The following is a 27,734-nucleotide window of genomic DNA, read 5'->3' on the forward strand; positions in this document are numbered from 1 at the left end:
TGCCTTCTTGGAATTTATCAACGATTATGGCCTATTTCAACATGTACACTCTGTTTGAAAAGTCTTCGACAGGTGACTTTTCCCCTCTAAAATCCATGTTTCTCGAAAACCGGATAAGGTAGAACGATGAAACCAACTGCATGGATTTTATTTTAAAAATATCTATCATTCGACACAACCTTTTCTAAGCAAAAGCCGAACCTCCAGGGGAAAAAACTTAAATTAAAATTTGTAACTTCCTAAAATAACCGAGTAACAACCCTGAAACCTGAATTTTTGAATTCAGCATGGTCGATTTATATTTGAAAAGTGCAACTATTATCTCTCTAGGACCAATAATTAATGAGATATGGCTGTTGGAAAGGTTTGGCTGAAAACGCGAAGCACTAAAAGGCAATACGAAAAAATCTAACATAATTATTTAACTTTCACCTTATTTCAGTAACTAAGAGTTGGTGGGATAGTCTTACGGGTATGAAACTTCAGCAATGGGTAAATTCAGTCCGAGTAGCTAACATTCGAGCAAAAATGCCATCAACGAAGTTATTGCCACCAGTGACGCGACCTAGCCAGTGGGTTTTTAATAATTTTTGTTATTTTTCAGTGCGCGGTTTCAGCTTTAGAATCAAGTTTCGTAAAGACGACTTTTAGTATAAAACGCATTTAATAAGATTTTTAACGAAATCAGTGTGCGGTGTCCCGTCTTGGATTGGGATGAATTCCCGGTCTCAAGACAAATGATACGCGTTGCCCCAAAACGAATAAAATTGGTTGACGATGTCAAGTCAAAACTTCGTGTTAACAAGAACACTGCGCTTAAAAGTCCGGTAGCTCGATCGCGCCGCTCCCTTTTAGTCACTATTATCAACCTTGCTATTATATAATGTCGCTTAACCTACCAATTATTCCGTCGCACCATGTCGTCTACACCGTCGTATAATTAATGCTGTTAGAGGCAGGGTATTTATAAACAGAGCAGTATGTGGGATCAACAACAAAATATTGTTTTTAATTTATTGAATTAGGTATTTACCAAAGAGAATACCAAGAGCGGTGTTGTAACTCGTCGTAGTGCAGATATGAGCCAACAATTTTACCAGGCTTTTTATTTGCAATATATCGTAAAAATAATTAAACCAAGAAACGTTATTTAAAGAGAGACAATTGTTATTCATTTCTATTCAAAAACCAAAATAAAAACCGTTAGTAAGGGATAGCATCACCCCTTCTTCTTAGGCACTCCCTTAATCTTCGACGAAAGGAATTCGTCAGCGCACGAATATATTGCGGAGTGACTCGGTTAAAGGCGTCGTTCACCATATTTCTTAAGTCGTCCACGTCGACCGGTATTCGTTTCTCCATAAAGAACGTTATCTTCGACCAAAGATTTTCAATAGGGTTGAGGTCTGGAGAGCAAGGTGGCCAGTCCAAAACTTCAAAGCCTTCATCTCTTAGGAAATCTTGGACGATACGTGAAGTGTGGGCCGGGCAGTTGTCTTGCATAAAATAGACCCTATAAAAATGAGAGAAAATATTAAGTTGCTTTTAAGTAATTGCAAGCCCTTTAGCTTTGTTTACCTGCCAGCGTTCTCCAGGCCATATATAACAGCTACTGATGGTAGCATCGAGTCTCGGAGAATCTGGATGTATGACTGCCCATTTAGTCGACCGACAATTGGTCTAATAGTTCCGGCTTGGCCGTCGCCAATACAACACCAAACATTGACCGTAAAACGACCACTCCTTTTCAATCGGTAGGTGTTTCGAGAATAATTTCTCTGCCTCCTTCGTCTCGTTACCCAGACTGTCGGTGAAATTGGAGAGCTCTGGAACGACTGTAAGCATCCGATAAATATATCATAACACTAACCGCTTAGCCATAATAAATACCTTTTCATCGGAAAACAATATATAGCGTGACAAGACATCTCTCGGCCATCGTAACAACTGGCGGCAAAATTGTCGTCGAAGTCGTCTGTGCCTCAGGGTCAGCAAAGGCTTGACCAACGAACGACGACGTCGAAGACCAGATGTTTTTAGTCTGTTCCACACAGTTGAGGTGGCGGCTCTTACACCTGCTTCAGCCCAACGATCTCTCAATTTTCGAATTGAAAGCTCCGGAATTCGGGTGGCGTCCCTGGCCAACAGCCTATCTTCGGCTGGAGTCGTATTCTTTGGACGACCGCTTCTATGAAGATCCTGAAAACCAAATTCCAACATTTAAACTTGCTTTTAAACTCCTGAAATAAACTTCCTTACCGTAACTCTACCATGCCGCCGATACTGTCCGTAGCGGTATCTAGCTCCAGATACCGAACAATTTACAGCGGCGGCTATGAATTCCCAAGTCACCCCTCCTTCCCTTAGAGTTATAATTTGAATTCTTTGTTGTTCGCTAATTATAGCCATGCTGCGCAAGTCGTGATACAGAATGAACTGTTAAGTTCGACACGAACGATGTCTACATTTATACTTTTCGAGTAAATAAAAATAAAACACAAAGTTGTATTTTCTACCTAATACTTTTGGATCAATTTTTTACCAAATTAACTCGAAAAGTATAAATGTAGACATCGTTCGTGTCGAACTTAACAGTTCATTCTGTATCACGACTCACGCAGCATGGCTATAATTAGCGAACAACAAAGAATTCAAATTATAACTCTAAGGGAAGGAGGGGCGACTTGGGAATTCATAGCCGCCGCTGTAAATTGTTCGGTATCTGGAGCTAGATACCGCTACGGACAGTATCGGCGGCATGGTAGAGTTACGGTAAGGAAGTTTATTTCAGGAGTTTAAAAGCAAGTTTAAATGTTGGAATTTGGTTTTCAGGATCTTCATAGAAGCGGTCGTCCAAAGAATACGACTCCAGCCGAAGATAGGCTGTTGGCCAGGGACGCCACCCGAATTCCGGAGCTTTCAATTCGAAAATTGAGAGATCGTTGGGCTGAAGCAGGTGTAAGAGCCGCCACCTCAACTGTGTGGAACAGACTAAAAACATCTGGTCTTCGACGTCGTCGTTCGTTGGTCAAGCCTTTGCTGACCCTGAGGCACAGACGACTTCGACGACAATTTTGCCGCCAGTTGTTACGATGGCCGAGAGATGTCTTGTCACGCTATATATTGTTTTCCGATGAAAAGGTATTTATTATGGCTAAGCGGTTAGTGTTATGATATATTTATCGGATGCTTACAGTCGTTCCAGAGCTCTCCAATTTCACCGACAGTCTGGGTAACGAGACGAAGGAGGCAGATAAATTATTCTCGAAACACCTACCGATTGAAAAGGAGTGGTCGTTTTACGGTCAATGTTTGGTGTTGTATTGGCGACGGCCAAGCCGGAACTATTAGACCAATTGTCGGTCGACTAAATGGGCAGTCATACATCCAGATTCTCCGAGACTCGATGCTACCATCAGTAGCTGTTATATATGGCCTGGAGAACGCTGGCAGGTAAACAAAGCTAAAGGGCTTGCAATTACTTAAAAGCAACTTAATATTTTCTCTCATTTTTATAGGGTCTATTTTATGCAAGACAACTGCCCGGCCCACACTTCACGTATCGTCCAAGATTTCCTAAGAGATGAAGGCTTTGAAGTTTTGGACTGGCCACCTTGCTCTCCAGACCTCAACCCTATTGAAAATCTTTGGTCGAAGATAACGTTCTTTATGGAGAAACGAATACCGGTCGACGTGGACGACTTAAGAAATATGGTGAACGACGCCTTTAACCGAGTCACTCCGCAATATATTCGTGCGCTGACGAATTCCTTTCGTCGAAGATTAAGGGAGTGCCTAAGAAGAAGGGGTGATGCTATCCCTTACTAACGGTTTTTATTTTGGATTTTGAATAGAAATGAATAACAATTGTCTCTCTTTAAATAACGTTTCTTGGTTTAATTATTTTTACGATATATTGCAAATAAAAAGCCTGGTAAAATTGTTGGCTCATATCTGCACTACGACGAGTTACAACACCGCTCTTGGTATTCTCTTTGGTAAATACCTAATTCAATAAATTAAAAACAATATTTTGTTGTTGATCCCACATACTGCTCTGTTTATAAATACCCTGCCTCTAACAGCATTAATTATACGACGGTGTAGACGACATGGTGCGACGGAATAATTGGTAGGTTAAGCGACATTATATAATAGCAAGGTTGATAATAGTGACTAAAAGGGAGCGGCGCGATCGAGCTACCGGACTTTTAAGCGCAGTGTTCTTGTTAACACGAAGTTTTGACTTGACAACGTCAACCAATTTTATTCGTTTTGGGGCAACGCGTATCATTTGTCTTGAGACCGGGAATTCATCCCAATCCAAGACGCGACACCGCACACTGATTTCGTTAAAAATCTTATTAAATGCGTTTTATACTAAAAGTCGTCTTTACGAAACTTGATTCTAAAGCTGAAACCGCGCACTGAAAAATAACAAAAATTATTAAAAACCCACTGGCTAGGTCGCGTCACTGGTGGCAATAACTTCTTTGATGGCATTTTTGCTCGAATGTTAGCTACTCGGACTGAATTTACCCATTGCTGAAGTTTCATACCCGTAAGACTATCCCACCAACTCTTAGTTACTGAAATAAGGTGAAAGTTAAATAATTATGTTAGATTTTTTCGTATTGCCTTTTAGTGCTTCGCGTTTTCAGCCAAACCTTTCCAACAGCCATATCTCATTAATTATTGGTCCTAGAGAGATAATAGTTGCACTTTTCAAATATAAATCGACCATGCTGAATTCAAAAATTCAGGTTTCAGGGTTGTTACTCGGTTATTTTAGGAAGTTACAAATTTTAATTTAAGTTTTTTCCCCTGGAGGTTCGGCTTTTGCTTAGAAAAGGTTGTGTCGAATGATAGATATTTTTAAAATAAAATCCATGCAGTTGGTTTCATCGTTCTACCTTATCCGGTTTTCGAGAAACATGGATTTTAGAGGGGAAAAGTCACCTGTCGAAGACTTTTCAAACAGAGTGTACTTGAGGCTTCTCGGTTTGGTGGCCCAAGTGTGACCAGCAATACGCTTGATTTAATTTTTACTCTGGAACCTGACCTGGTTTTCGACTTGGATCATGGTTCTCCGATTGGACGAAGTGATCATGTAGTTATACAGTTTAAACTTTTGTTCCCTGTTCGCCAGTCATCTTTTCCCCAACGCTTATGCCGTAATTTCTTCAAGGGAAACTGTGAAGCATTTAACTCCTACCTCCTAGCCATCGACTGGTCGGACACTTTCTCGTCAAATAATATTGACCTTATTTGGGACTCATTTAAAAATATACTCCATCGTGGTATTGAAAAATTCATACCCTTTCGTACTCCTTTTGTGCCGAATAAGCACACTCATGCAAGAATTGCTATGTCCCGTAGACATAAATTGAAAGCTTGGAGTATTTATGAGCAAGCTAAGAGAAAAAACAAAACTAATCCTGATAAACTTGCGGAACTTCACTCTAAATATAAACAGTCGCGTAATGCTTCAATTCAATTCAATTCAATTCAATTCCAGCTCCATCCGTTGTTGCTCCAACGGTTCCTGATCAATCACCGCATATCTTCAGTAGCACTCCTCAAGATGTCTTTCGCTTACTACGAAATTTAAACACTTCACAGTCCGCTGGTCCAGATGTCCTTCATCCTGTTCTCTTAAAAGCCACTGCCCACTCTATCTGTAGGCCTCTGTCTACGCTATTCAATCTTAGCTTTTCCTTGGGGAAAGTACCACAAGACTGGAAAATGGCCACTATCACTCCTATTCATAAAAAGGGTTCACGGACTAAGAAGGAAAACTATAGGCCCATTACCAAAACGAGCCAGATTTCTCGAGTATGTGAGCGCATATCTAAAGCCCAGACTGAAGATTTTCTCACGGAATCAAATTTTCTATATGATGCCCAACACGGTTTCAGATCCCGTCACTCCTGTAATTCCAATCTTCTATCAGCAACGCTTGATTACGTTAGCTGGCTCGACAGCGGTTCACCTGTGGACATTATCTCTCTAGATATGAGCCGTGCGTTCGACACTATTCCACATAGTCATCTGCTACGGTCTCTTTCAGAAGCTGGGATTTGTGATATGGCCTTACGTTGGTTAGTTGATTTTATAGAAGATCGATTTCACCGTGTAGTCCTCAAGGGCTGCTCTTCTTCGCTACGTTCTACACTCAGTGGTGTTCCTCAGGGCACAGTACTTGGACCACTTTTATTTTCTATCTTCATAAACTCCCTCTCTAAGAATGTCAAGCACTCCGTTCCACACTTGTTTGCAGATGACACTAAGTTAGCCAATAACGTCGATTCTGGTCAAAATAGGGCTAACATGCAATTGGACTTGGATAGTGTCGTTGAATGGGTTGACAAATATGGTATGAACTTTAACGCATCGAAAAGTGCCGTCCTTCACTTGGGTACATCCAATGTTCGTCATACATATGCGATTGCGGGAGAACCGATTCCTAATGTGCCTGTGTTACGCGATCTTGGGATTCTATTTGATGAGAATCTAAAATTCTCCAAACATACCCAAAGCGTCGTAAGTCACTAAGTCGTATCAACTCTATAACTGGACTCACCCGCCGGATTTTTTTTTTACCGCTGGAAGACCCTAATGCGTGTTATCTACAATTCTCTAATTCTTCCCTCTATCGACTTTGGCTCCGTCATATGGTCTCCCTCACTTGCTGGTGACCGTGACATCCTATCAAAGGCGCATAACCGATTTACTAAGTTGACGCCAGGTCTTACAGATCTTCAACCATATGACCGGAACTCTTCACTTAATCTTCTTGACCCAGTTGACCGTCATAGGGTTAATGATCTTGTCTTTATATTTGAATTTTTGAAAGGCCACGTTTCCCTAAACTTCTCAAAGGTTTTTACCCTTAATAATACCAACGGCATGCGCGGTCACTCTGCGAAACTTTTCATACCACGTGTGAACTCCACCGTGCGACAAAACCACTTCACTTTTCGAGCCCTAAGTGACTGGAACTCATTGCCTCAAAACCTCATTTACAGTCAATCAAAGGGTTCTTTTCGTGTTAAGCTAATTGATTGGGTCAAGAATTATTAACTAAATTTTTCATGTTCTTTATCTTATATGTATTTTTGTATTTATGTGTTTTTTTAGGGCGCCACAGAAGCCTCTACTGGCTTAGGCGTATTATTATGTACCTTCTCTATGACTTAATAAAAGGGAAACGACACGCACCAGCGATCAAATATGCCAGGCAAGTGATTTCCGATAACTCCGACAATGTAATAATAAACTCCGGCAACCAAGGTGAAGTTTCAAGGAAAATATTGAAAGATCCAGTAAAGATAGCCAAGGCTTTACGAAGAAGTGCACAATCAGCTGTGGCGAGAAAAATTACAAAGCTAGATGATCTCTTAAATAACGAAGACGCAACACCAATAGAAGTGTTTGAGGATGAATTAATCCTTTTATTGGAAAAGGAAAAGGAATTGAAAACCTGCGACGAAACGTTGGAGCCGCTCATCGATGATGAAGATGAACTCTAAAAGGAAACCGACGACGCGATCATATACATGGAAAACATCCATGCAATGAAGCTGAAACTCAACATGGTGCTCCGAATCAAAAGAGCAGCAGTGGCTAACGTCTGGCTTCCACAAAATAACGGAGTCCAGACGTCCAAAAATAATGGTATCCCAATAAACAATGGGTTACCGCAGCCGCCTTAAAGGGAATATAACCTGCAAAGCAATCTTTATAGAAGACCCCTTCAATTTTTCAAATTTCCCTGTACAGTGGCGCCAAACATTTCTAAAGCCAAAGGCAAGAGCGGCTAGAGCTGCAAACGTTGGTGTTCCACACTAAATACCTGAGGTTATATTCCCTTTAAGACAACGCTCTGGTCCCAATAAACAATGGGCCAGAGCGGCCTCAAAACAACGCACTGGGCCCAATAAACAATGGGCTATAGCCGACTCAAAACAGAGCTCTGGTCCCAGTAAACAATGGGCCAGAGCGGCCTCAAAACAACGCTCTGGTCTCAATAAACAATGGGCCAGAGCGGCCTCAAAACAACGCTTTGGTCCCAGTAAACAATGGGCCAGAGCGGCCTCAAAACAACACACTGGGCCCAATAAACAATGGGCTATAGCCGACTCAAAACAGAGCTCTGGGCCCAATAAACAATGGGCTATAGCTGACTCAAAACAGAGCTCTGGGCCCAATAAACAATGGGCTATAGCCGACTCAAAACAGAGCTCTGGGCCCAATAAACAATGGGCTAGAGCCGACTCAAAACAGAGCTCTGGGTCCAATAAACAATGGGCTAGAGCCGACTCAAAACAGAGCTCTGGGCCCAATAAACAATGGGCTATAGCCGACTCAAAACAGAGCTCTGGGCCCAATAAACAATGGGCTATAGCCGACTCAAAACAGAGCTCTGGGTCCAATAAACAATGGGCTATAGCCGACTCAAAACAGAGCTCTGGTCCCAGTAAACAATGGGCCAGAGCGGCCTCAAAACAACGCTCTGGTCTCAATAAACAATGGGCCAGAGCGGCCTCAAAACAACGCTTTGGTCCCAGTAAACAATGGGCCAGAGCGGCCTCAAAACAACACACTGGGCCCAATAAACAATGGGCTATAGCCGACTCAAAACAGAGCTCTGGGTCCAATAAACAATGGGCTAGAGCCGACTCAAAACAGAGCTCTGGGTCCAATAAACAATGGGCTAGAGCCGACTCAAAACAGAGCTCTGGGCCCAATAAACAATGGGCTAGAGCCGACTCAAAACAGAGCTCTGGGTCCAATAAACAATGGGCTAGAGCCGACTCAAAACAGAGCTCTGGGCCCAATAAACAATGGGCTAGAGCCGACTCAAAACAGAGCTTTGGGCCCAATAAACAATGGGCTAGAGCCGACTCAAAACAGAGCTCTGGGCCCAATAAACAATGGGCTAGAGCCGACTCAAAACAGAGTTCTGGGCCCAATAAACAATGGGCTAGAGACGACTCAAAACAGAGCTCTGGGCCCAATAAACAATGGGCTAGAGCCGACTCAAAACAGAGCTCTGGGCCCAATAAACAATGGGCTAGAGCCGACTCAAAACAGAGCTCTGGGTCCAATAAACAATGGGCTAGAGCCGACTCAAAACAGAGCTTTGGGCCCAATAAACAATGGGCTAGAGCCGACTCAAAACAGAGCTCTGGGCCCAATAAACAATGGGCTAGAGCCGACTCAAAACAGAGCTCTGGGCCCAATAAACAATGGGCTAGAGCCGACTCAAAACAGAGCTCTGGGCCCAATAAACAATGGGCTAGAGACGACTCAAAACAGAGCTCTGGGCCCAATAAACAATGGGCTATAGCCGACTCAAAACAGAGCTCTGGGTCCAATAAACAATGGGCTAGAGCCGACTCAAAACAGAGCTCTGGGCCCAATAAACAATGGGCCAGAGCCGACTCAAAACAGAGCTCTGGGCCCAATAAACAATGGGCTAGAGCCGACTCAAAACAGAGCTCTGGGCCCAATAAACAATGGGCTAGAGACGACTCAAAACAGAGCTCTGGGCCCAATAAACAATGGGCTAGAGCCGACTCAAAACAGAGCTCTGGGCCCAATAAACAATGGGCTAGAGCCGACTCAAAACAGAGCTCTGGGCCCAATAAACAATGGGCCAGAGCCGACTCAAAACAGAGCTTTGGGCCCAATAAACAATGGGCTAGAGCCGACTCAAAACAGAGCTCTGTGCCCAATAAACAATGGGCTAGAGCCGACTCAAAACAGAGCTCTGGGCCCAATAAACAATGGGCTAGAGACGACTCAAAACAGAGCTCTGGGCCCAATAAACAATGGGCTATAGCCGACTCAAAACAGAGCTCTGGGTCCAATAAACAATGGGCTAGAGCCGACTCAAAACAGAGCTCTGGGCCCAATAAACAATGGGCCAGAGCCGACTCAAAACAGAGCTTTGGGCCCAATAAACAATGGGCTAGAGCCGACTCAAAACAGAGCTCTGGGCCCAATAAACAATGGGCTAGAGCCGACTCAAAACAGAGCTCTGGGTCCAATAAACAATGGGCTAGAGCCGACTCAAAACAGAGCTCTGGGTCCAATAAACAATGGGCTAGAGCCGACTCAAAACAGAGCTCTGGGCCCAATAAACAATGGGCTAGAGCCGACTCAAAACAGAGCTTTGGGCCCAATAAACAATGGGCTAGAGCCGACTCAAAACAGAGCTCTGGGCCCAATAAACAATGGGCTAGAGCCGACTCAAAACAGAGCTCTGGGCCCAATAAACAATGGGCTAGAGACGACTCAAAACAGAGCTCTGGGTCCAATAAACAATGGGCTAGAGCCGACTCAAAACAGAGCTCTGGGCCCAATAAACAATGGGCTAGAGCCGACTCAAAACAGAGCTTTGGGCCCAATAAACAATGGGCTAGAGCCGACTCAAAACAGAGCTTTGGCCCCAATAAACAATGGGCTAGAGCCGACTCAAAACAGAGCTCTGGGCCCAATAAACAATGGGCTAGAGACGACTCAAAACAGAGCTCTGGGCCCAATAAACAATGGGCTAGAGCCGACTCAAAACAGAGCTCTGGGCCCAATAAACAATGGGCTAGAGCCGACTCAAAACAGAGCTCTGGGCCCAATAAACAATGGGCCAGAGCCGACTCAAAACAGAGCTTTGGGCCCAATAAACAATGGGCTAGAGCCGACTCAAAACAGAGCTCTGGGCCCAATAAACAATGGGCTAGAGACGACTCAAAACAGAGCTCTGGGCCCAATAAACAATGGGCCAGAGCCGACTCAAAACAGAGCTTTGGGCCCAATAAACAATGGGCTAGAGCCGACTCAAAACAGAGCTCTGGGCCCAATAAACAATGGGCTAGAGACGACTCAAAACAGAGCTCTGGGCCCAATAAACAATGGGCTAGAGCCGACTCAAAACAGAGCTCTGGGTCCAATAAACAATGGGCCAGAGCCGACTCAAAATAACCCTCTGGTCCCAATAAACAATGGGTTACCAGAGTCACCCCGAAACCACGCTCTGATCCCAATAAACAATGGGTTATCATAGCCACCGCAAAATAACGCTCTGGGCCCAATAAACAATGGGTTACCAGAGCCGCCAAATGCGGAACTCTCGTCAAGTTACCTATCCCTCCTTCCGTCAAACAGAGGACTGTTGCCGCAAGAAAGAGGAGCACCCGTCCGGGCAAGCTGCGAGGGATCTCAATCTACCTTGAACATTTTCATACCTCCCGGTGGATCTACATCCAACGAGGGAACGCAAAAAGCGTCCGCAGCTAAAAGGCAAAACTCTTTATCTATGAACAATCAACTAATTATCAGCAGAACATTAAAACAAACTACGCGCAGAACATTCCGTTTCCGGAAGTTAGGCTTCCACCACTACTCATCTCGAAATACAACGGAAAATATACAAAATGGAATAACTTCTGGAGCCGATTCAGCGCTACCATCGGGAATCATCCAAGGTTAAGTAAAATCGAAAAATTTATCTATCTGACTTCTTATTTAGAAGGGGAAGCTCTTAGAGCGGTTGATTATTTAGTTGAGAATGAAGCTTCATATGATGAAGCCGTTGAGATTTTAAAGGAAACGTTCGATAAAACACAGATAGCTATTCATACCCACATGGATAAGTTAAAACAAATTCAGCCAGTTAACGATTCAAATGATATTAAAGGGTTACGCCACTTGCTAAGCACTTGTCAAACCAATTTAAGAAGCTTAAAGGTTTTGGGTTTTAAGATCGCCGATAGAGCGACGTTTCTCGTTCCTGAATTTTTAAAATGTTTGCCCATAGAAATCAGAACGGCTTACTGTTTACAGAGAAAACCCGTTAATCCAGGTGAACAGTGGGACGCGGATGAGCTAATAAACTTCTTGCGAGGTTAAATTGAGAGTAGAGAGATGGCTGTGATGCTGGGGGGTAAGAGGTCAAGGATGGTCAATCACGAGACTGACAGACATCAAAACAGATGTTAAGTGAAAATGGGCTAATTTGCTTAGGCGGGTGGTTAGGCGAATCAAATTCTTTATCCTATGCCGAGAAGCACCCAATTATATTAAGTAAAAATATACTCTTTACCAAGCAATTAATGATAAGAAGCCATAGCCAGGTGCTTCACGGGGGAATAAATTAGAGAACGATATTGGATCCCAGCGGATCGCCAAATTGCTAGAACAATCGTCAAAGGTTGCCTAAAATGCAAAACATTAAACACTAAACTGGGCGATAGAGAAACTGAAAATAATATGGGAACGTATCAACAATGCGGAAATTTGGCAATTATTTTTGGTTCCCGGTGAATTATTTATCATTGAAAGAAGTGCTTGGCACAGTAGATACTGGAACGATTAATTCGTTCCGTTAAAACGTCATAAAAAATATATTGCCTCATTGTCGTATTCCGAAATTGAAACTGTTCTCAAAGAAACTGAGGGACTCATAAATTCGAGACCAATAACTTTTATTTACAATGATTCAAACGACCCCGTACCCTTGGCACCATCGCGTTTCTTGATAGGACGAAGAGTTACTTCTTCCCCCCTTTAGCTAATAAAAAAAACGCGTAAGGTAAAAGTCGTACTGTTTACAAATTGTCCTTTGGTAATACTCTTTCTTATATATGAAAATCATATTGCCAGGGGGGAGTGTTAAGAAACTGTTAAAACTCTGTGTAATGTTAAAAATAAGAATTAAAAGTTTCAAAACTAAGTATTAAAAAGATAAAAATAAAAGGTTTTCTTAAAAAGTATTTAGTATTTTTAAACTTGTTTTTCTGTCGTTAATGATGTATTCGTACACGTTTTCGAGTTCGACAAGCCCTTGTAATGACTGCCAGATTAGACCGGGGACCCCCGCATTGTTGACGGATGCTCCTTTTCTAGAAGGCCCAAGACACGTGTTAAGTGTCATCTCTTGGGGAGAGCGGAAAGCGAACGAGCGGGGTTTAAACGGTATTTTCTGGCATTCAATGAAAAAGAACCACTGTAAATCGGAGAAAACTAAAGCATTCGCTTTTTCGGACGCCAAAGCGTTCACCTTGTAAAAAATAAAGGTCCTCAAAAATAAAGCTATATTTCTCGGTTTTAAATAGACTCTGTTTCACTAGTTATTTCACCAATTCGATCAAACGATAGTTTAGTGGATTGTTTCAGTCCGATTCGCTAAAATCAAACGCTCTCCTATAATTAAAATTGTTACGGGAAGAAATAAACCGATATTCTTCAAATACATTTCTTCTATTTTCACGAGGCTCTCTTTAGTATTTCCAAAACTGCTTTAAAACTTCCTAATTTGTTTCCTTGTCTCCAAACCTTTTTCTTAGAACCTATAAGTGCTTTTTGAATGCCTTTATTCTTAACCGTTTGCTTAGATAGTTTTATTTTCATTCTAAGTATTTATCGATCCTAAAGTGAAATAATAGGGAAAGTTTGATAAGATTTTAAATTTAAATATTTGGCATACTTTATCTGTAAAATAATAAAAACCTTTCGACTAACTAGCTCCTTAAATTTCTGAATTTGCTTTTCATGTGTTATGTTGTAGGTCTATGTAAGAGATATTTGAATTAAACCAAGGTTTTGGAGTGTTGGTTGTTAAAGTTAGGAAACGAACACACATGAAAGGACATAGGAAAAGACGTTGTTTACAATGTTGCACAATTTTTTCCCGTTACGAATGTGTCTTTGGATCCTTAACAAAAGTTACAAAGCTGTGTTTTTACCTGGAAATCTTTTGGTAATTTTAAACAAATTAAATTAAAAGCTAACTTTCTATTGTTTTGTTATGTAGTTCCTACTTTTGTCCAAAAAAAACCTTTTTGTTTCTCCCACTGTGTTTACAACATTTGCTTTTATGCCAATAATTATTAAAAAAGTTATAAAAATACTCAAAAACACTTTATTTTGTTGATAAAAAGTAGTTAAGGGGAAAACTACGGTGGCCATTGTCTACTTTCGCGCTATTTCAAGCTGAACTCTTTTAATTTTGTATTTTCACTTATAAAATTAATATTTAAGTGTAGAACAGCCTCTTGTTTAGTGTTTAAAATAATTTTAACAATTTTAAATTTAAAAGTAATTAAATTATTACGTTTTAATTCGGACCCCCGGAGCTAAACAAGTTGGGCAAGCGCCCAAACTACCCTTTAGTTAGGACCTTATATCTCGTTAACTATTAATATTAGAATTATAAATATTATTTTAAGCACTAGAGGAAGGTTCAGCTTAATAAGAAAAATATAATTAAATTATGTAATTGTAAAAACAGAAACGTTCACCTTGAACGAAAAAGAGGCTTTTACTGTATTCTTCCCCCTTAATAGTAAAAAATTTAAAAAAACGATCATTAATCCTTAGAAGCAAAAGTCACTCCTATTTCAAAGACGCGTTTTTTCCCGCTAGTTTCCTATACTTAATTCTGTTCATCGCATGTAGGTGGCGTCAGGCATACTTTGATAAAGTTCCTTAATTTTCAGTCCCGTTGGGGCTCAATGGTAGTGACGTTCTATGGTTCACAACAATAGATCGATCTCAATTTGTCCGCAGTTTACACTTTGCACCATTTTAGTTTCGCTATCGGCTCGCATGAGATCGAGTAATTGTAATATGGATAAATTTATGGTAAAAGCTCTAAGAAATTAAGAACAAACTAATCTGATTGGAAATTCAACTTCATTTTACCTTTTATATAAATTTAATTTATATTTACAGCACTTTGTCCAATGCCAAACGCCAATGTGTCCCGTGTGGATCTATAAGCTCACTTTAAAGTAGTCATAGCCTCCTACATGTAGGTGTTAGGAAATAAATTCATTTTTAAGGGTGCCTCCTCAGGAATTTGTCGGGCAACCTCAACTGAAAAATCCTGGCTACCGTGCCTGATAATAGTCACTTAGCATAATAATTTCCGTCGGTTATTATCCAAATTTCGGATTCCACCCTGTCATTGTGAGAGATGCGCGACAGCCACAACCGTAGCGCCATCTCTAGAACTATTGCTGAACTATTAATAAGCAAAACTAGTGGGATTCTAGAAACTATCGTCTGATAAATTGCGGTTCAGCAACGACTGTAAAGCTGGAGGTTATTACAAAAGTACCTCTGCTTTGGCAAGAGTTTACAGCAGGTGCAATATCTAAAAACAATTGATCAAACTAAAGTACAAGTGAAGCGATTTACTTAACAATAAAACTCACTGTAAATGAAAAAATAATTTATAGTATTTTCATTGTTTATTTAAAGATTGCAAGGAACTGGTTTGAGTTTTTTAAATTGTACGATATCTTTAGTGGGGGCATTAGATTTTTTTTTATTTGTGTCTAATGGTTCAATATTTTACCTTTTCATCTTAAAACAATAATGAAGGTGTGGAAACGGTTGCAAAACTTTGAACCATAAACGATCTATTTAGATTTTTTTCCTTTAAGCTATATCAAACTTACCTCCTCCGAATAATGTACTTCGCGTTTCAGATGATACCACGGCCTATTGTCAGATTTAAATGATAAGGCAAACATGACAACAATGAAAATATATTCACTGAAGCTCAACACGACCTTTACATCATTTATATAGCCCTGAAATATAAAAGGTTTTCTTGAGAATGAAATCATTCACACACAAAATAGAAAATACTAAAGATCTGTCTACTGTATATTCCCTCTTCCCTTGGGGCTGGTTTTCTTCCCGTTGATTCCCAATCTAACGTTCAGTTAGATTAGATTTTGTCAAGAATAGACAAAATCAAATCAATTGATAACAGGAAATTTGTAACAAACTAAAGGTTTAGGGTTAATATCAGGCACTTTTGGATTTGGGAAGCGGGACAAGTGGATTTCAGAGGCTCCTCTTACATGTAGCAAGAGTTTCTAACAACGACCAAGCTAATTTTAAAATAGTTTTCTTTGACCACGAGCTGTGTTTGAGTACAAAGAAGAAATCTCGTTAAGGTTGTCCAAACCATGAAACGCAATGACTACTTATATTCTTTAATGCCGCAGAGCTCCTACCAAATCATCTTTAATCATCACAGCTAATACAAATGGTATCTGCAAATTTAATAAGATTCCAACTAAAACATTATTCAGCGTGCGACCAAACAACACAAACTTTCAAGGAAAATGCGTGTAGTAATTACTCCAGGATAGTTTATTTTATTAAATCACTAACGGACAAAGTAAATTTTCGAATTTTTAACTAGTTTAATTTGAATAGATGTACACTAAAATACTATTTCTTAGTTCTGAAAATTATTAATGAAATACTTTTCTTCATTTAATGTGACTTACTTGGATTAGTTCATCTTTAATGAGAGAGATGAATCTGGGCAATGTAGCGACTGACGCCAACAGCCAAAACGTGAATTGAATTCCAGATGATCGAATGCCATATTTCCGAGATAGTATTATTAACATCAGTAATAAAACCTATTCGTAAGAATAGGATTAGGGATACATGGGGTCCAGAAAGATAATCTCTGTAACCCAAATAATTCTTATTTTACGAGAATCATTTCATTAAAAGGAACAAATCAAAACATCAAAGGTGATGGGACCTCTGTAATTTAATTAAAACACCCAATGTGATTGGTATAACGGTAAAGTTTTCTGCCCATTTTAGTTACGATTGTGTGTTTAGAAAGCTTTCGGTCAATTGTCATTGTGGTTGTATGGTTGTAAGATTAAAAAAATACTTGCGAAATTCACTGTTTTGATGATACAGGCGGACAGTTCATCCCGAGAACAACTTCCAAGAGAAACGACATGCCAAATGTTGCAAGCTGATATAACCACCAAAATGATCGAAACGACCTGTTTAGGGAATCCAAAAATATTGAATAACTAGTGGGAATGGTATTTATTTGACTAGTTTGCTTAAGGCAATTGTTGAGGGTAAAGTATTCTGTATTGTCTGATAGATAGATCCACCTCTGAAAAACCAAACGGTACTTAAATTACATGGTTTTTGCATTAAAAATTTAATGAAATTTTTCCATAAAATCTTTTATCAATTTTTAAAGAATACTTGTATCACTATTTCTCAAAATAACTGGCATAGGTTACTTAGTTTGGTTTTCAGGCGAAGAAATTACATAAACTAATTTCACGTTATGTCAACATTTATAAGGCGAAATTTGGTTGAATTCGTAGATAAAATAACGCCTATTTTCCTAGGTGATTGCAAATAGCGATTGGCCCAAATCATAAACCGGATGTCACGGACATTTGAGTACACACAATCCCCCCAATGAATTAACTATTTTTTAAATATTTAATTTAAATTTGAACAATATTTCAATCATCTTGTATATTAATTTAACAAACCGAAGAGGAATTTTATAGAAAAATACTTTTTCGATTTGCCTAGTTTTGAGAATAAGGTAGCAAAACGCGAACGGGTTAGATGGCACCTGTATCAATTGGCACGAAATTCAAATATGACAATAGTGCGTACGCGGGTTGTGGGGTCCCGAAGATTGGCCCAAAATCTCACTTAAAAATAAAATTTCTTAATGCAACCGAAAACGTGGTTCAGAAATGATCAGCACCAACTAAAAATATAATATCCAAACAAGTCGGTCTTAATTAAAAAAATTATGTACATTTAAATTCAAAAATCGCCCAAAATCACTAAAATGAGCAAATGCCACACTTCCGGGCGAAAAGGTGTAAAGAGCATCAATACAAATGATAATCCTTCTTGGTCGTTATATTGCTTTAAAAATTCGTTTATCATCTAGGTATAGTTCCACATTTTGTTTCATAAAGATGGAATATACTACTATGGGCATCGAACCATTTATTTTTACGTGATGTTATGAAATGGGCAAACTTACTATCTTGGAAACATTAAGTCCGTTGAATGGAATGTCTCTCCATGTTGACCTCCGAAAGTGCATTACTTGAAGTGGCGCAAACATCCAAATGAAGGCTGCCGGTATCCACACCAAAACAGTGTTCGAGAAACAATCTGTGAAGATAGGGTTCGAAGTGTACCATGTCAGGTTGGCGTCCTTTAAAGCACAAATTGAAGTTATTTTATTTCAAGAAAATACTGAAGAACTTCATGTTAAACTATATACGTCTTGATATTTGAAAAATATTTGAACGGATATACTATGGAGATTATAATAGTTTATTTTAACAGGTTCCTGTAAACTATTTGAAAACAACTCAAAAGGTTTTATTACCTTATTTCTTTTTAAAATCGAAGATTTAAATTTAAGTATATAACGGTTAAATTCAAAGAATGTTAAATATGGACTTAATTAGCTAGATGATTCCAAAACTTAATATTTTGGTGAGCTTACCCCACCAAAACAAAGAAACTTACTTAACAGTTTTAACGAGGCTTCGGACATTTTATTTGTTACACGGAATTTGCTGATTTTCAAACATTCGAAATTAAAGATAATTTTAGGCTGATATCTAAATTTTGAATGTGATTCTTTTTTTCTCGCTACAACCTTTGCGCTTTATAGAATAATTCAAAATATTTACTGATTAATTAATTTTTAGACGCCTAAGAAGAAAATATATTATTCCTTATTTATGGGGGTGGTTGTCAATAAGATTCTTTGAGATAATCTACATGTAGGTAGCTATTAACAGGAAATTGTTAATTTGAGTTAATCTAGGTAGTTATTAATAATAAATTATTAATAGGAAATTATTAATAGGAAATTATTAATAGGTAATTATTAATAGGAAATTATTAATAGGAAATTATTAATAGGTAATTATTAATAGGAAATTATTAATAGGTAATTATTAATAGGAAATTATTAATAGGAAATTATTAACAGGAAATTATTAATAGGAAATTATTAATAGGAAATTATTAATAGGAAATTATTAATAGGAAATTATTAATAGGAAATTAATAATTTGAGGTAATCTAGGTAGATGTTAAAGGGACACTTATATTTTGAGATAATCAACAAACAAATCAATATTTTTAGAAAATCGAGGCTGGTGCCGATGAGAAATCAACTTTTTTATAAAATCAAGGCAGGTGCAGATAAGAAATCAATGTTTTTAGAAAATCGAGGCTGGTGCCGATAAGGAATTAATGTTTTTAGAAAACGTGGCTGGTGCCGATAAGAAATTAATGTTTTTAGAAAATCGAGGCTGGTGCCGATAATAAATCAATGTTTTTAGGAAATCGAGGCTGGTGCCGATAAGAAATCAATGTTTTTAGGAAATCGAGGCTGGTGCCGATAAGAAATCAATGTTTTTAGGAAATCGAGGCTGGTGCCGATAAGAAATCCATGTTTTTAAAAAATCAAGGCTGGTGCCGATAAGAAATTAATGTTTTAAGAAAACGTTGACAGGCGGTCGTTCTACCACAGAACCACCGATCCTTTTTAAGTTACGACGTATTTTGGAAACAGATTCGGCGAATTTATACTAATACATTTTTAATATTTAAAAATAGAATTAAACTTAATTAATTATTCTAATTTTAATATAAAATGTGATCGAGGCTAGGAATTGAACCGCGGTTGTATTGTTAGCACACGGACGTTTAACCGCTGAGCCACCAACTCTCATTTACTTTTTTAATCAATGATAAGAAGGAAGGTTTATTTTTTAGTTAAAAATATTTAATTGGTCGGGAATTAAACCGGTTTTAGGACTTTGATATTCTGCCGACGAGCCATTGATCCCTTTTACAGTGTATAATAAATCTGTAATATATTAATCAATGACGTTTTCGTAACTCTTCATTCATCAGTAGGTGTATTTTTTCCTGTCGTATATTTTTACCTTTTTTTTAGGCGTGTATACTTCCGCGAAATGAATCATTTTTGGAGGAACCTTTGAGTCGTATATTTTTTATTATCTATTAATTTTTTAAGCCTATTTACTTCTTCCGCGATTTGATTCATATTTGGAAGAACCTTTCAATTGTATACGTCGTCGTCTGATGTTTATACGGTTTGATTATATCTACGTCAATAATTCGTAATTTATTTTAGGGGTTGGTTTGACGTTTATTGATACACGAGCTGTCGTTTATTCTTAAATATTTAGTCAAGTGGCTTTTTTGTGCTTTGTTAATGGTAAGGTGTGTTTCGCTTCTTGCTATTACACTTTCCATTGGTGTGGGTCTTTGGATTGACTTTTGCTTGATTGCTTTATTATATTTTCTATTGTTTATTTTTGCCTGATCGATTGTGTTATTATTATATACTAGTCGAGAAGCCCACCCTACGGGCAGGCCATCAGCTAGTTGTACGTTTCGAGGCACTCCACCCCAGTAAGGCCCCCTACTCCTTTTCCCCATGCCAGAATTACCGGGGTACCCTTTCCCCTACGCAAATTAACATAAAAACTCTTGGCCGCGTTCAGTAATAGTAAACGGTTTAACCGTTGAATGCGCATTCGCTACTGTACGACTTTTTTCACTTCCGGGATTGACGTCACGTTTGCAATCGAATAGCAATCGAAATAATCGGCTGGAAGAGCCGCTTATTTTGTTGATAAACGCAATCGTGACGTTGCAAGCATGGCGACTTCTAATCTGCCTAGTAGTTTTAAACAAATTGATTTGTCCGATAATGAAGGAAATATTTATAGCATAGCAGCGCCATCGGACGATTATGACAGAATACGAATTGGTAAGTGTTGTTTCATTAATTTTTCAGCTATTAAGTTACCAAATTTATTCAAAATACTTAAATTAGCATAAGCCTCGGTCAAAATAACTTATTTGAGCTTTTAAGATGCAGAAAAAAATAGCAGACAACTCAACGTAAAATTCATTCAATTTGCCTGGAGCCGTTCAGTAGAATACTACGCCACGTTAGCAATCGCAACTCAACGATTGATAACTGTTTACTCTCCGATTACGGTTACTGAACGCGGCCCTTATTTCTCTCTCGTCCCCACCCCCCCGTTAGGCTCCCCCTCCCCCCTTTTTCCTATGTGAGAATTTCCGGGGTACCCTTTTCCCCATAGTCGAACCACCCCAGTAAGGCACTCCTCCCCCCTTTTCACCATGCCAGAATTACCGGGGTACCCTTTCCCCCCCGCAAATATAACAAAAACTCTCCTTTTTCTCTCATCCCAAACCCCCCTGTAAGACACCCCTCCCCCTTTTCCCATGCCAGAATTACCGTGGTACCCTTTTCCCCACAAAAATTACTCAACAACTCTCCTTTCTCTCTCTCTTCCAAACCCCCCAGTAAGGCACCCTCCCCCTTTTCCCCGTGCCAGAATTACCGTGGTACCCCTTTCCCCCGCAAAAATTACTCAAAAACTCGCCTTTCTCTCTCTTCCAAACCCCCCAGTAAGGCACCCCTCCCCCTTTTCCGCATGCCAGAATTAGGCCGAGAGACCACCACGCCTCGCAAAGCGGCGGAAAGGCCGGGAGTGTCGAAAAGCTTGCCACATTATCCGTCCCAGCTTTGACAATGTTACCTACTGCTGCCCCGACTGAGTATATAGACTCCGAGATACCAAGCTAATAGGTTTTCTCGACCACAGAACAAAGGTGGGACCTGCAGCAATTTGCGACGACCTGTCCAACCTGCACCTGCCAAGTTTCTAACCTGTACCACCTGCAACCTGCAATTTTTTCTAAAACCAATGATCTACCCAACCTGCACCTGCAGGCTATTTCACCTGCCCAACCTGCAACCTGCGCAGGTAACCTGCAGCAATACTATTAAAGACATAATTAGATAAGTATATATATATATTTTATTGAGGTAAATGCTAAAGAAACTAAAACCAAACCGACTTTCGAAAATTGATATTAAGTCGAGGCGCACCACCGCATGGAGAGAGTTAGAGGCCGGAGCCTGGAGCTGCCGTGGAGAGAGTAAAGGAAAACTCAATCCGAGAAGCTACACATTTCAATTCTCCCCGCGGTTATTTTAGCGAGGACAGGCACCAGTTCGTCACAGCATAGTATACATATTGCATACACGTTTTCTTAGCTCTTTTATGTTGCGGTAAAGCGGGCCTTTCGTATATATAGCAGGTTGGCAGGTAAACCTGCAAATCTGCGATAATATGATCTACCCAACCTGTATCTGCTACTCTTTTCACCTGTCTAACCTGCAAGCTGCAAAAAAATATTTTCTATCATGATCTGATCTGACCTGACCTGCGCAGGTTGCAATTACAGAGGCCAGAAAGACGAATCTCGGACGACGACGACGAAGTGGTTTTTAGTTCCACATCGCTATATATATATATATATCGAAGTGGGACTATTGCTATGAACGGATTGTCGTTAAGTGTTTGTTTGTTTGTTTGGCGTGGAAAAGCGACGACACGGTAGATGGGGTTAATTTATATTATTGGCGACACCGGGATTCGAACCCAGATAGCTGCTGGCCGCGTAATCTCCAATACCGACGCCTATACCAACCAATTGGCTTGCCCAGTTGCCCACCCGAATACACCGATGTGGAACTGATATTACGGCTGGGGCCGACTTGTTAGTTCCACATCGATATATATATATCGAAGTGGGACTATTGCTATAGACGGAATGTCGTTAAGTGTTGTAGTTTGTTTGTATGTTTGTCGTGGAAAGCGACGACACGGTAGATGGAGCTGCGAAAAATAATTTATATAATTTATATTATTGACGACGCCGGGATTCGAACCCAGATTTCTGGCCGCGTAGTTTCCAAAACTGACGCCTTTATCAAGCGAGCCACGCCGTTGTTTTATAGTTTGTATAGTTGGTCCAGAGATTTTCCGCCTCTCACTCCTGCCGTTAATTTCCGCCCCCTCCGACCAGCCCCCTTGAAGGGAGAGTGACTGAAAAAAAAAGTTGGTCTCATTCGATAGAATTTTTTGGCGCGCACTCGTATCCTGGGGGTGGGCGGTTCCCACTCTTTAACGTAGGATGGTAAATTATATATCAAACAATAGGAAATACCATGGGCTCAACAGCTTTTATTAAACTTATCGTGTGGACCTTGTCCAAAAAATCGGACGTAGACGTCGGGTGCATGAACGTCATTTTTCCTTGAATTCGGGAAGGAGACCATGGAGAAGGAAATTGACCGTCTAGGGCTCGGCCATGTTCGGGTTGGCGAGAGAGCAAAGACTAATAGTCTGTCGATAGTAGTGGACTGGGTCCACCCCAGGCAGTTGGCGGTGACCGAGTAGGTCGGTGAATATGGCGTGAGAAGATCTCCCGAATTCACTGGCCAAGGTGGACTTCCATTGGTTCCACGTGGTGCGAGGAGCGAGTGCGTGGCTGCGAAGCTGAACTGAATACCAAGAAAGAGCGGTACCGAGGAAAACAGAAGGGATAAGGGCGAGGCGTTCCATATCTGTTTTTCCGGCAGTTTTGGTTTCGAAGATGGTGACGAAATCGTGGACATCTTGACTTGCCGGATCAAACTTCGGAGTGGTGCTGTGAAGAGTGAGCGCAGAGAGGGCGGCGGAGATTTCTGCAGCCGTGGCCATTGTGGAAGCTGGTCGGCGAAGAACACGAAGCGGCTGGCGAAGTCCGGAAAATTGCGAGTCCGAAGAGAGACACGCTGCGGATCGCTAGCTGGCGGGATGACGACGTCGGGAGAAGCTCGAAGTAGCGGAGCCGGGAAATCAGGCAACGGAGACGAAATCTGCGTGTTTGGCAGCGAGTAGAGTTCGGTAGCGGCAGAAGAAGAGGAAGGAGTTGAAGACAGCGATGAACGCTCGCTCATGAGTGGGGACAGTGGCGGGAAGGTAGGGAGCGAAACCGGCGCTTCCACCAGTTGTCACGCGATAAATTCACGAGACGTGGGTTAAAGGAAAACTGGTTTTTATTTATATACAAGGAATAATTATTTACAGAAATATATACACTACACTGGATTTCCAACGCGAACGTAGGCTGGTGATAGCGATTTGCTGGGGAACTCGTATTCTTCTTTCCGCAGAAGCGGGTCTCTTGCAAGCGGGGCTTTTCAGCCTTAAGATCCCGCGAGAGAACTAAGTTGTCGGGGTAGCTTTGCAGCCTTTCCGCCGAACAACTAAACCCCTTAGTAGGCTGGACTTTATCAGTCTTAAGTTCCCACTAAAGGTTTACCTCTACAGAGAGGGGCAGAGAGATTGCCCGTTTCCCCGACGTGACCCTTCTTTTATATCACGGGCCGTGGGGGTAAAATGGGCAGCCCGACCCCATAGACCGAGCGCCCGCGGGAGGGAGAGCTGGTACGTCCGGTCTGTGGCACGTATCTTATGTATTTGGCCAGCGTAGTCTGTCCGTGACAATATCATAAAGTGCCATCTGAGACAGTTATGGCTTTAAAGAAAAGACGCCACTATTATATATATAATCCAGTTCATTATGAATTGTTTCAAATCCAAATTCATGAAGGGAAACTTGAAAACTTAATGGTGAGCCTTTTGGTCCACCACCAATTTTGGTTTCGACCCATTCTGCCGATTTTGGATCTGGAAGAAGCGCTGCCCAACCATCATCTCCGTTCGCGTTGAGATTTTCAATAAGGCTAGTTGTAGCTTGAGAGAGCGTGGCTTGATCCCGATGATCATATGTGGATTTGTACATTCTGCACAAGATAGGTTTCATACTTCCACCTTCCTTCGTTGCTTGGGAGTTGATGTAAATGACAGATAATGGCCCTATCTCCTCTTGGTCGCCTCCATTTTTGTGGTAGGTCGGTACATAATAACTCCGTTGGTGGAACATTAATAAGTAGAAGGAAAGTAAGGTCGACCCGTCATTCCCGGGTTCGGGTTTGGGTTCGGGATCGAAATCCGGGATTTAAGGGGTGAAATGGGGGTAAAGTCGTCGAAAAGTCAATGTATTTATGATATTTCTCGCGACGATTTGTTTTTTCGTATATCAACATATTGTGTCCAGACCAACTTGTTCATTTATCTACGCTTATCTCGAAAGATACTTGAACGTATATCTTATCAAGTTTTATCGTACGGAATAAGTTGAAATGATGTAAAAATTGATAACCTAGGCGACGCGTGCGCAGATTACCCCGGGGGACGCGGTTAATTTGAATTTAAGAGTGTTTTGACGTCATGGAATATTCGTTGTTAAAGTAGAATGGAAATATTTTTAAACTTCATTTTAATATCATTGTAGTACGCTTGACACTTGAACCAATCTCACGAGTATTTCTTAAAACGAATATCTCGATCGCGTTTTATCGTACGAAATAAGTGGAAATTATGTAAGTTGTATGATACTTGATAACCTAGGCAGGAAGATAGCGCGCGCGTGCGCGTATAACCTGGGAGGCACGGATTGCCCGGGCGCGCGGTTAATTTGAATTTAAAACATGGATTCCCTCTCCGAAATAATTCATGTACCCAAAATTGGACCGCAAGTTTTTTTCTTTTAGGGGAATCTCTATGGGAGTTTAACATTACAATAAAGCTAATAGGTCCAGTTTGGGGTACTTTTGGTCCGAAATGTGGTACATAGGGCCGAAAATGGTGACTTTGGTCGTTTTAAGGGTACTTTTGGTCTATTTTGGTCCATTTTTGGGTACATCAGAAAAGCAGTTGGAAAAACGAAGAGCCTTATTTTTTTTTCCACCCATCTCCAAACTCCAAAAATTTATTGCTTTAATTTATTTATCGCTTCCGTAGGTATAAAATAAGATAAAAACCACTTACCTATATTTTAATTACGGTAAATTAAAAATACTTAATTAGTGTACTAAGTTACGTTTAAAAGAACCTTTTGTAACAATTCCAATATGTAAATATAGGTATAAGGATTGAAAAAATACTTAAAGTGGTTTTACTGATAAACTCTAAAGGAATTTAACTTTAAAGGGTATCTTAGATTATTGTTTTTAATTTTATTCAAGTAGAAAACGTATTAAGAGTCCTTCAAAGTACTATAAAAGGATTTTATTTACGAACTTAATTCATATTTTCTTCAAACTTTCAATTCGCTTTTATTACTATTTAAATACGGTAAAATATAATTATTATACACAAATATAGTCAGAAAGATACTATAAAACACTAAAATTAAAATTAAATTAAATTTGTGTGGATAATATTTGTAAATATCATTTTGAAACTAATAACTTTCACGCTTTATTTAAGTCAAGCTAATAAAAACAATTACCTATATTTTAAATACGGTAAAAAATAAATACATTTCCGATATGTAAATAGGTAGAATAACACTATGAAAAGTTCCTTTTTCTTCTTTTAATACGACAACACACAACTCTGATACGCAAATATATAAAGAAAATATAAAAAAAATTTACTCTACGTTCGATACGTTAAAATACATTTCCGATACACAAATATAGATAAAGAAATACTATAAAATGTAAAAAGGTAGAAAAATACTACACATTAACCATTATGAATTTAAGCTTACAACATCCTTCACGTATAGAGCATAACATATATGTTCAGAGTTAACTTGTTTCCTCGTTATCTTTATCGCATGTGTTTTAAATAGCGTATGGAATAAGTTAAGAATGTACTGAAATGGTGCATGTTTAAACCTCGTAGAATAAAGAGTAAAACATATGTTCAGCGTCGGCTTGATTACTGAAGCGAATAACACAGAGACGTTTCCGGTGTAGTCACGTAGGAAGAAAAATACTACAACACTCTCTATACTCTACATTCAACACGTTAAAATATACTTCCGAAATGTCAATATAGGTAGTAAAATACTACAAAATCTCTATACTTTACCTTCAATACGTTAAATTACATTCAAATATGTAAATATAGGAGGAAAAATACTACAAAAGCCTCTTTTCTTGGCGTTCAATATGTTAAAATAGATTTCTGAAATGCAAATGTAGGTAGTAAATACTACAAAATCTCTATACTCTACCTTCAATACGTTAAATTACATTCCAATATGTAAATATAGGTAGTATATACTACAAAAGCCTCTTTTCTTGGCGTTCAATATGTTAAAATAGATTTCTGAAATCCAAATATAGGTAGTAAATACTACAAAAGCCTCTTTTCTTGGCGTTCAATGTGTTAAAATAGATTTCTGAAATGCAAATATAGGTAGTAATTACTACAAAAGCCTCTTACTCTACGTTCAATACGTTAAATTAATGATATGCCTCCGATCGAATCGTTCCATTTTTTTCCTATTTAAATATACGCATTTAAATTAGAATTGCTTCTAGTGTTCGGCAGTCGATTAATTTTTATCCACAAACTTTCCGATTTATTTAAAAAACGTTGGTAAAAAGAATATCATTTTAACTTATTTAATTGTGTTTTTTACCCAACCAAGCATTTATTTGAATAAAAGTGGTATTTATTTAAATAACCAATAGTTAAATAAAAATTGTTAAATGTTTAAATAATCGAAAGTGAACAAGCCTATTTTTTAAATAAAACAAACAGACTTTAGCGTTGATAAGATTTGTAAATATCATTTGAAACTAATAATTTTCACGCTTTATTTAAGTCAAGCAATTACATTTTTAAAAATGAAAGAAGTTAAACAATATAAAAATTTGTAAATATTGTAAATATTTTTAGGTAATAAAGAAATTAAGAAATGTTTTAATTAAAATATCTTTCATTTTCTACTACATTTTTAAAAATGAAAGAAGTTTAACAATATAATTATTCTAATATAATTTCAAAATCAGGTATTATTTAAAGTACCAATGCATAATTTAGTGAAGCAATTCTTATTTAAATACTTTTATTTAATTAATTTGTGTATCTGAAATGTATTAATTGAAAAATAAGTGGGTTTTACTA

At 39.2% G+C, this 27,734-nt stretch overlaps 1 protein-coding gene across 1 annotated transcript in view; it reads right to left on the reverse strand.

Annotated features, from left to right (window-relative positions):
• The window catches only part of LOC149943975 (ATP-binding cassette sub-family C member 1-like), a 69,261-nt gene that overhangs the window by 27,017 nt on the left and 14,510 nt on the right, over positions 1–27,734 (reverse strand). Inside the window, exons 2-5 of the mRNA XM_090174910.1 lie at positions 17,861–18,037; positions 16,722–16,835; positions 16,314–16,451; positions 15,468–15,602 (exon numbers count right to left, since the gene is read on the reverse strand). Coding sequence (XP_090031036.1) covers positions 15,468–15,602; positions 16,314–16,451; positions 16,722–16,835; positions 17,861–18,037 — 564 coding nt within the window. The remainder of the gene's footprint in view (positions 1–15,467; positions 15,603–16,313; positions 16,452–16,721; positions 16,836–17,860; positions 18,038–27,734) is intronic.

The sequence above is a fragment of the Leiobunum rupestre genome, chromosome 5 (assembly GCF_980474605.1).
Source record: "Leiobunum rupestre chromosome 5, qqLeiRupe1.1.hap1, whole genome shotgun sequence".
Classification (NCBI taxonomy): Eukaryota; Metazoa; Arthropoda; class Arachnida; order Opiliones; family Sclerosomatidae; genus Leiobunum; species Leiobunum rupestre.